Raw genomic sequence first — 9426 nt, 5'->3', positions numbered from 1 at the left:
ATATGTGACTCAAACAATAAAACTGTCTTCCACTTTGCAAATGCCTGCTCCAAAAGTGTGTTGTGTTCTCTTCATATGATCAAAAAAGAAAAGAAAAGAAAAATGGAAGGATGTCAGAAGAAAAAACTCGAGACACCAAAAAGTGAAAAAAACACACAACACATTTCATAAAAACCATAAGATTAACAAAATCTTTTAGGCGTTCATTAAGGAATGGTGAATGGTATGGTGGACCACTGACACTTTATTCTTGTATTCATGGGATTAGAGCATCACCTGAACCTCTGCACTGCAAAATGTTTAAACCTCACATTGTCCAATATAACACTGTAATGTTGGTTGTGATGTCATTCTGATTTTGGGGTAAAAAGAAAAATTGTACCTCTGCACATTCTCACACAGTGAATGAGCCTACACAGCAAAAACAGGTCACTCTTCAGTGGTACATTTTGCTTTCTGTGTTGTGTGAAGTTTCCGTTGTCACTGTACTTGAGTCCAAGAGTGCAAAAGTGCATCTCAAAACAGCTCCTCCTATTCTCAGAAGTTGGTATTGTGTTTCAAGAACAACAGAGAAAAACAAGTGAAACTAGTTCTACTTCATGCTTTATACTTTCAGTAAATTATGTAGATGGTTCAAAAACTATTGTCTTCATTTCCTTGTGGTAGAGTATTTAAGATGCAGATCCTGTTGGAGATGGTACACTCAGGAAGATGGCTTCTCCCACAGTGATTCTGCTGCATCTGCTGCTTATGGTCTCAGCTGCATCTGCATGGTATTCACACTATTACAGGTTCTTAGGCGGATCACTGACCTTCACCCCTAAAGGACTGAATTCAGACGGGACTTATATGGTAAGTTAAACTTTGGGTGCCGAACAAATGTCATTAGACAGTATTCTGCCACATCCTGACTGATATTATTGTAATTATTTCCATTGTTGGAGAAAAAGTACTAAGAATGCTGTGTTATGTTCTCTTTCATCAATAAAATTTAGCTTGACTGTGCCATAAGAAGAAAGTAGCTTTCCTCTTGAATCTAATATAACAAATGATGATATTCTGATCACTACTAGATGAATTTAAAGTTTAGTTGTAGAATGAGATATCCAAAGTTCAAGAAATTGTGCAGGGATAATCTTTGCATAATTCTTTACAGGTGGAACTTCGCAACAAGCAAACTACATCCTACTGCAATGTGAATCCCTACTCGTGTTTCTATGGTCACTGCGGGACCCCGACCCAGACGACCAACACAATTGTTTCCAGGAATTCCTATCGTGTCGCTTGGTGCCAATACCAGACGGTGACAAAAATAAAACTCAATGGCAACCTACCCTTTGGTATTAGGTAAGATTTCTTGAGCAAAATCCAGCTCAATTTAAATTAAACCTCCTATGAATTTATATATAAATATTTACATTGTTATGAAGAAAAAGTGACTACAGTTCAGAGCTCATATCTGATTGTGACACCTTGTTACTTCCCATTGTGCCATTTAATACATGATGTTAAAATATATTACTACATTGTCCTCATTATTCAAATATTTTTTCAAACAGATACCCCACTCAAATCAATAGAAGAAATGGTCAAGGCTTCTGGGCATCAACCTACGGCTCAATGACTCCCTGGAGAATGATGGCACATGTGGACCTGGGAACCCGATCTGATACTGGTAAATCCAACAGATCTCCCATCACTACCATGCAGCCTTTTCTCAGGTATTGACCATCATTCCCTTTTTTTGTTTTTGATGGTTGCTGAACGTCCCGAGTAAAGCAAAATAAGAAGAAAAGACAAAATACAGACAGAGGGTTGTAGGGTCTCTGCAAAAGCAGACACCACCACACGCTTCTATTGGGACATAAGTGATGATTGAGAGGGATTATTTTTTTATCAGTCTATACATTGTTCTTTAGTTCATTTTTACATATTATAACTTTTAAATTGCAGTTTTACTTTAATTTGATTAGCGCTTGTTTCCATTCATGCCAACTGATACTGATGTTATTACTAATGTTCTATGTTTTATAACATTGTATTCTGCAAAGGTAAAGTCAATTTTCCACTACGGAGGAGAATAAATTTGTTTTATAACATATATTCTTTTAGACGCAGACTTTTCCTGATTCAGTTGATTCACATGTTACAGAGTAACCAGGAACTGCCCACGATCATTCAACTTGACCGTGTTTGACCCTGAGGGTGACCGTGTCAGATGCAGAATACCAACAAGCTCAAATACATTTGAGTGTGGACAGTGCAATTCGGTCGGAGGTTTCTCTTTGGATCAGGTAAGGGATTTTAGCCAGCCAAAGTTCTCTCTCTCTCTCTCTCTCTCTCTCTCTCTCTCTCTCTCTCTCTCTCTCTCTCTCTCTCTCTCTCTCTATTTATCCGTCTGTCTGTCCATTTGTAAAACCTCCAAACACAATTATAAGGAAAGACAATTTAGTATAAGAGAATTCATGTTTCAAATTATATCACATTATAAATTCCTTAAAATTTAGGCAATTTAACAAATAAATAGGGTGTGAACTTCCAATATAAAACGTGTGATTTCAAATGTAAAACTTTATTGTAAAAAATAGAGGGGCAGTTATCTTGGTAGAAAATTATGTTTTTTTGTGTATGTGAACTGAAGCCATGATGAAATGTTGTAAAAAAACTCAATACAAATATTTGTTAAAAAAACATATTGTACCCCAAGTAGCTTTCATTAAACATACCGTAAAAGGTGACAAATCATATCCTGAAATTGATTTAAATGTACATTTGATAGAAAATTGATATTAATAGAGGTAAAAACGTGACTAAACAGGGATGCTAATATACAACTCATGAATTATTGCAGCCGTTGTAATGTATATTTTGTCATGAAAGTATCTCTCCTTTTTGTCAGAATTCCTGCTCCCTAAAGTATAAATACAATAATCGCAATGGATACCATTCGATTGAGCTTGTGGTGGAGGACTTTCCCAACAAACCCATTAAGCTGTCCTACTCTGATGGATCCTACACAGTAAAGAGCCCCTTTTCAGTGAGGCATAAACGTCAGAGCCCAACCTCACCAACCACTACAACCTCTGCTGCACCAACCATAACAACCACCGCTGCACCAACCACGACAACCATCGCTGCACCAACCACTACAACCACCACCGCTGCACCAACCACAACAACCACCGCTGCACCAACCACAACAACCACTGATGCACCAACCACTACAACCACCGCTGCACCAACCACTACAACCACCGCTGCACCAACCACTACAACCACCGCTGCACCAACCACGACAACCACCGCTGCACCAACCACTACAACCACCGCTGCACCAACCACTACAACCACCGCTGCACCAACCACGACAACCACCGCTGCACCAACCACTACAATCACCGCTGCACCAACCACTACAACCACCGCTGCACCAGCCACTACAACCACCGCTGCACCAACCACGACAACCACCGCTGCACCAACCACTACAACCACCGCTGCACCAACCACTACAACCACCGCTGCACCAACCACGACAACCACCGCTGCACCAACCACTACAACCACAGCTGCACCAACCACGACAACCACCGCTGCACCAACCACTACAACCACCGCTGCACCAACCACTACAACCACATCGCCTTACCGAAGCACAATTGCTCCTTTAAGCAAGCTTCCTCTGCAGTTTGCTGTTCATGGTATGGTAATATTATATACTATATACTGTGTATATATATATATATATATATATATATATATATATAAGTATAAACACTGATTTGAATATTTCCATTTGATCAAAATCTGTCTCCTCCTCTGATTTTCAGTGGACTCATACGATGCTCCTTCATGCCTTTATGGAGATTACTTTCCCACTTTCTTGTCACCAACTCCGAATAATGGAGTGAATCTGCCTGCCTTTGTCAACCACACCCTCAAAATCAAAGTCAGATCCAGAGCACAATACACCACGTAAGGAAATGTTAACTTAAAATCTACACTTCTAACAAAGTTTTGGGTCTTATTTTGCAATAATAATAACTGGCTTATTATGCTGTGTATGCTGTCTATGTGTATGTTCATAGTCATGAAAACCTTGATTCTCTTTTAGGATTGTTGGCCTGGTTGTCACTGGACCAAAGGGCATTTCAAAGCATCAAATCTCCACAGAAGAATATGTCATAAAATGGACACCAACAGAAAATGAATTGAATGATCATTTTCCTATTTGCTTTGTTTCGGAAGCAAGAGACAGGTGAGTTTTAAACAAGTCATCTGGTTGGACTATATGGGCTACAGGTTAAATGAGAAAGCTGTACTTGAAAATGTATACACAAATCAGATTTTTATGACATTTCTTTGTGTATTTTTACGTTAGAAATTTCCTGGTGAAACAGTTCATATCATTTAAACTATCTATTCTGTCCTATCTCATGTCATATTCCAGATACAATCGAGTCTTTCAGTCAGAGCTACGCTGCGTGATCGCTGATGTTGGACACTATGGTTAGTTGACTACATTTTAACTCAAAGGATATAGTTGATATCTATAAATAATGTAGAGCATGAATATGTTAAATACGTTTGACATAAAGTGCATATTGGTCAAGTTTAAAGCCTTGACATTTACCCTGATCACATCATCACAAAGAAACAAATAACTTTGACATATCTCACATTATTTTTAGAGACCACTGTGACATGCAATGAAACAACAATGACGGTGGAAGTGGAGAAGACCCACCTTATCAGACGCAACAAGGACATCTTGCATCTGAACGACTTCAGGGATGCTTCCTGCAGCCTGAAAACACACTCCAACAATACCCACCTGGTGGCTGTCATGTCACTGAACGAGTGCGGAACTATCGTAGAGGTACAGCATGCAAAACTGTAGTACAGAGCACAATGTGACTCTGAACTAACCCTGTAAAACGCCAAAGTCACACAATAACACAAACAAATGAACCGATCAAAGCAGCAGTAGACCAGCACCTTCTGTGTTCTGCGATAACAGAGAGACACAGAGGTGGACTGCTCAGATTAAATCACAGCCGCCCTTTGTTTATCTATTGTATGATGTGTATTGGTTGTGTTGACTACTGTTTGCAAACCAAATTGCCCCTCGTCTGGGACATTAAAGGCGCCTACGTATGTAACAATAGCTAGCCAAATCATAAATGGACCATTTAGGTCACGTAGTGCCGAACATAGCTGAGAGCATCAACTTAAACTAGCTACATTTTGGGTTTAACATGGAAAAATAGATTTTGAATGCATTGTATTTTAGATATAACTGCTTCATTCATCAATATGTTTTAGTTACTAGAATATTTGTCTTTTCTGACTTTTACATGTATTTAACAATTGCCTTGCAGTTACAACTGTTTCCTCCTTTCAAAATTCAATTCGTTTTCATTTTTAGGAGGATGCAGACCATATCATCTTCAAGAATGAGATCTCATCAGCTGACCCGAATCAAGTAATTTCCAGGCATCATGATGTCGAGATCGTCTTTTCCTGCGTCTATCCAAAGCATACCAACCTGACGCTGGGATTCACGCACAAGAACCCGTACGCCTTCAAAGAGAAGGGCTTCGGCACTTTCAGCTTCCAGTTTGAATTCTTCGAGAGCCAGCGGTTCAGAAGACAAATTGATGCCAGCACTTACCCAGTGGACGTGGACCTCAAACAGAAGATGTTCATGCAGATCGAGGCGACCACATCCATCCCCAACATAGAGCTGTTTGTGGAGTCCTGCAGGGCGACTCCGTATGACGACCCCAACTCTCGCGTCAGCTACACCATCATTGAACATGGGTAGGTGTACGCAATGAAATTGCATTTGTGTGGTGCTGGATTATTATGAGAGAAATGCCTCTATTTCTAGTTACAAACCGTATCTACCTATACTGTAATCTCACAGGTGTGTGAGGGACAAGACGGTGCAAATCTACAACAGCTCCAAGTCTCAATTCAGATTTGGAATGGAGGCTTTTGAGTTCATCGGTGCTCATGAACAGGTAACAATTTTATATCTTTAAATCTTCCATACCTTTCACCACCTGAAAATTAAAAAAATCATTGGTAGGATCATGATTATAAACATAAAAATACTATTTAAAAAAAAAAGCATGAAACCACAATAGATTTTTGAAAATGTTTCCCCTCTGCTTTTCCAACAAATAAAACTGCTTAACCGCCACAGACATGTAGTTCATAATACTGCAAATAAAAGGGCTTTTCATCAGTGGGCCGTTTCCTCATTCGGCGATAGTGACTAAACAGACAATCATTTAAATGATGGAGATTATTACTTTAAGATTTTAAACTTTAACTTAATTTCGAATTTTTAAAATGTGGTTTTCCAACATTTACTTTAGCAAAAGATCTGAATACTAAATAATTATTTGTGCCTTATCATTCACATGTCAACAAGTATGGTGCCAGTGTTGATTATATATATATCAGAGCTCCAGAGAAACTATAGTGTGAACAGAAAGAGGACTGAGGCCCCATCAGAGCTGAAGTGAACCAGAAGCAGAACCGAGTCCTCTTTCAAATGAACTGACGATGTGAACACAAACAGAACTGAGTCCCTTTTTACAGACTTTGTTTAGAATGTACAAACAACCTTTGTACAACTTTTGTCTGACTTTACCTCCATGTGTCTGCAGGTGTACATCACTTGCTCGGTCCTGCTGTGTGAGACTGGCGTTCACGGGACCAGATGCTCTCAGGGATGCATCGAATCCCACACAGGGATCCGTCGCGGCAAAAGGGAAGCTTCGTCCGAGTCTTCTAGACACTCCATTTCCCAGGGACCTTTGCACCTGGTTAAAACTTCTGACAGCCGAGGTGAGTGCGCACAATTCAAAATCATAGAAAACACCTGTCAATATGATATAATACAATCCAACAGCACCACAAACCTCCAAAATGATCACACAGTTGAATTAAGACTGAACATTATAATGAAGGGAGGATGTATTACAGGACTGTTGTGTTACATTAGCTAATAAGCTGGGAACTGAGTGTATACACATTCAGCACTATACCGTTCAGATTACCAGATACACTGTGGTTATGTAGATCAATTTGTCAGTGTGCAAATTGTCCAACAGGGGGACAATTCTGATCATAGTTTTGATTTGAATTTCTCATTCATTCAAAGCAAATTGCGCGTGTGTTTTGGCACGTGTGTGTGCAAAGAGTCAGTACAATTGTCTAGAATTTGCCCAATAACGACCTACACGTCTTGCTGATCAAATTTGATGAGTTGATTCTCAGTGAAACAGTCTTCACAACTTCTAAACATTATTACATCGTTTGAGCCGTCACATGCAAAATGATCCATTCAATTATCAAAATCTGTCATTTTGTGCAAATTTTCTGTTCACATGACTTTACATGAAACATCAAAGGTGAAATTTCTATTTATAATACATGTAACACGTTGCTACACAGATACATTTACTGTACAAACACACATGTACATATTCTGTTTCTGTGTACTACAGTATTGACTTTTCCCAGTAAACTTTTGCTTACTGTTGAAATGGGACGCAACAGCATTCTGGTATCGTACAGTAAGCAGTCAGTGTCAACAAAAAAGTAGTACAAAACAGAGATTTATATATAAGAAACATTTCCTGGGTTGATGGTGAAAAAACATGTAAACATTAAGACCAGTACGGCTCACATGATGACAAAAACAACTTTTCATTTTGGTGGCCAATTTACTGATATAATCAGGTTCAGGTGACTTTATTATTTGTACCCGTAGGTAGATTTGTTTTGCAGCAAAAAAAGAGGATGGAATCCGTATTGACAATAAAATTAAGCGGTAGAGCACAGACAAACGACAGACACACCAAAAACATGACAAAGAGTACTCAAAGGCTTACTGGGATCAGGAGCCAGCAAAAAGAAGGCCACAAGATCAATATAAAAAAAACACTGAAATATCAGGACAAAAGACAATAAAACGACAATAGGATAAACTTTCCATAAAAATGTGCAAATGTTGCTAGGACTTATTTAAATAGACAATTGCAGCTGGAACAAAGCTAATACTAACTCAGTTTTGAAGCATGAATTATGTTTTTTTGGGCAAGTTGCTACCTTTTGCAGACATGCAATAAAGATGTGATGCCGCATGAAACAGTTTAGAGAAAGTTTCAGAAAATGAGCCACAGCGATTGAGAAAAACTGAAACACTGAAATCTCATATTTAGTTTTAATGTGTTTTATGATTTGACAGATTAATCAGTAGAGTTGGTAACTATTCACACACTGGCCTGATATATAAATATATATTTATAATATATGTTATTGTATCTGAATTTTAGTTTGTTTTTTTCCATTTCAGCGTCTGGCCCGAGCCTGACTCTGGGCTTGAACCTCGTCTTCATTGTTAGCGTCCTCCTGGTATGCGGAGTGGTGATCTACCGATCGAGGAGGTCCAAAGCTGTTAAATACCAAGTCCTGCCAACCTCGGAGACAAACTGAAGACAGAGACGCCACTTTGAGCCCCTCTGACGATGAGAACGATTCTCAGTTACTGTACCGTGTAACGTAACCCTTTATAATAACCAGCATTAATAAATGGTAAATTAATAGTTAATTAAAATTTAGTTAATAGTTACTTAACTGCTAACAAACAATCAAATGATAATTAATGATGTTTACTTATGTTATTTTATCATTAGTTTGTGTAATATGAAATAATTCGTTGATAGAGAGACGATGATAAGAGATGATAACATTACATTCTGATTACATTAGTAAATATTTATTGTTGCACACATATCATTTTATATACTATATTAAGTATTTGTTAATAATTACCAAATTATTTTTTAAACCTTTAAGAAATCGTTTGTAAAACATCTATAAACATTACATAGATAGATTGACCAGAAACCAATTATTAACCATTGACAAACTATTAACTATCTATCTAAATAATGTTTATAGATGCTTTACAAAGTATTTATTAACCATATAACAAGGTATTATAATCATCAGTTGCAACTTTATAATAGACATCCAAATAATGTTTAAATCATGTGGTAATCATTAATAAATACTTAATATAGTATATAAAATGTTACGATGTGTGCAACAGTAAACTCTTAAAATAACAAGCATTGATAATAATTAGTAAACATTTATTTATTATGATTTTATTGTTTGTTAACGGTCAAATTACTAACATTTTAATGAACTATTACTATACCATTCATTAACGATGGTTATTATAAAGTGTTACCCATTTGTGTTTTTACTGCTATAGTCAATGTTTTTGTAATCTTTTTAGGATATTGGTGTTTTTTTATCATTTTATGATAAGTTCATTTTATTAGATTGAGACAGCATGAAGTGTGCAGAGTGTGAATGAAAAGTTTGGGGTGTGTCTTC

At 37.6% G+C, this 9426-nt stretch overlaps 1 protein-coding gene across 2 annotated transcripts; it reads left to right on the top strand.

The window, feature by feature from the left end:
• The first annotated feature begins 678 nt into the window (after nt 1-678).
• Nucleotides 679-8863, top strand: LOC119481861 (mucin-4-like). Of its 2 annotated transcripts, XM_037759176.1 has the most exons (15): nt 680-852; nt 1157-1347; nt 1560-1721; nt 2153-2294; nt 2900-3065; nt 3261-3440; nt 3600-3701; nt 3831-3975; nt 4115-4258; nt 4451-4509; nt 4692-4879; nt 5429-5823; nt 5930-6026; nt 6681-6861; nt 8375-8861. In XM_037759176.1, the coding sequence occupies exons 1-15, from the start codon at nt 712-714 to the stop codon at nt 8512-8514; spliced, it is 2433 nt and encodes an 810-aa protein (XP_037615104.1). In that variant the 5' UTR covers nt 680-711; the 3' UTR covers nt 8515-8861. The 2 variants fall into 2 exon arrangements, with proteins under 2 accessions (XP_037615095.1, XP_037615104.1); XM_037759167.1 differs by having other exon boundaries at nt 679-852; nt 3261-3701; nt 8375-8863.
• Nucleotides 8864-9426: the final 563 nt, after the last annotated feature.

Source organism: Sebastes umbrosus, chromosome 2 (genome assembly GCF_015220745.1).
Source record: "Sebastes umbrosus isolate fSebUmb1 chromosome 2, fSebUmb1.pri, whole genome shotgun sequence".
NCBI classification, from domain to species: domain Eukaryota; kingdom Metazoa; phylum Chordata; class Actinopteri; order Perciformes; family Sebastidae; genus Sebastes; species Sebastes umbrosus.
This window is presented reverse-complemented; position numbering and strand designations above follow the sequence as displayed.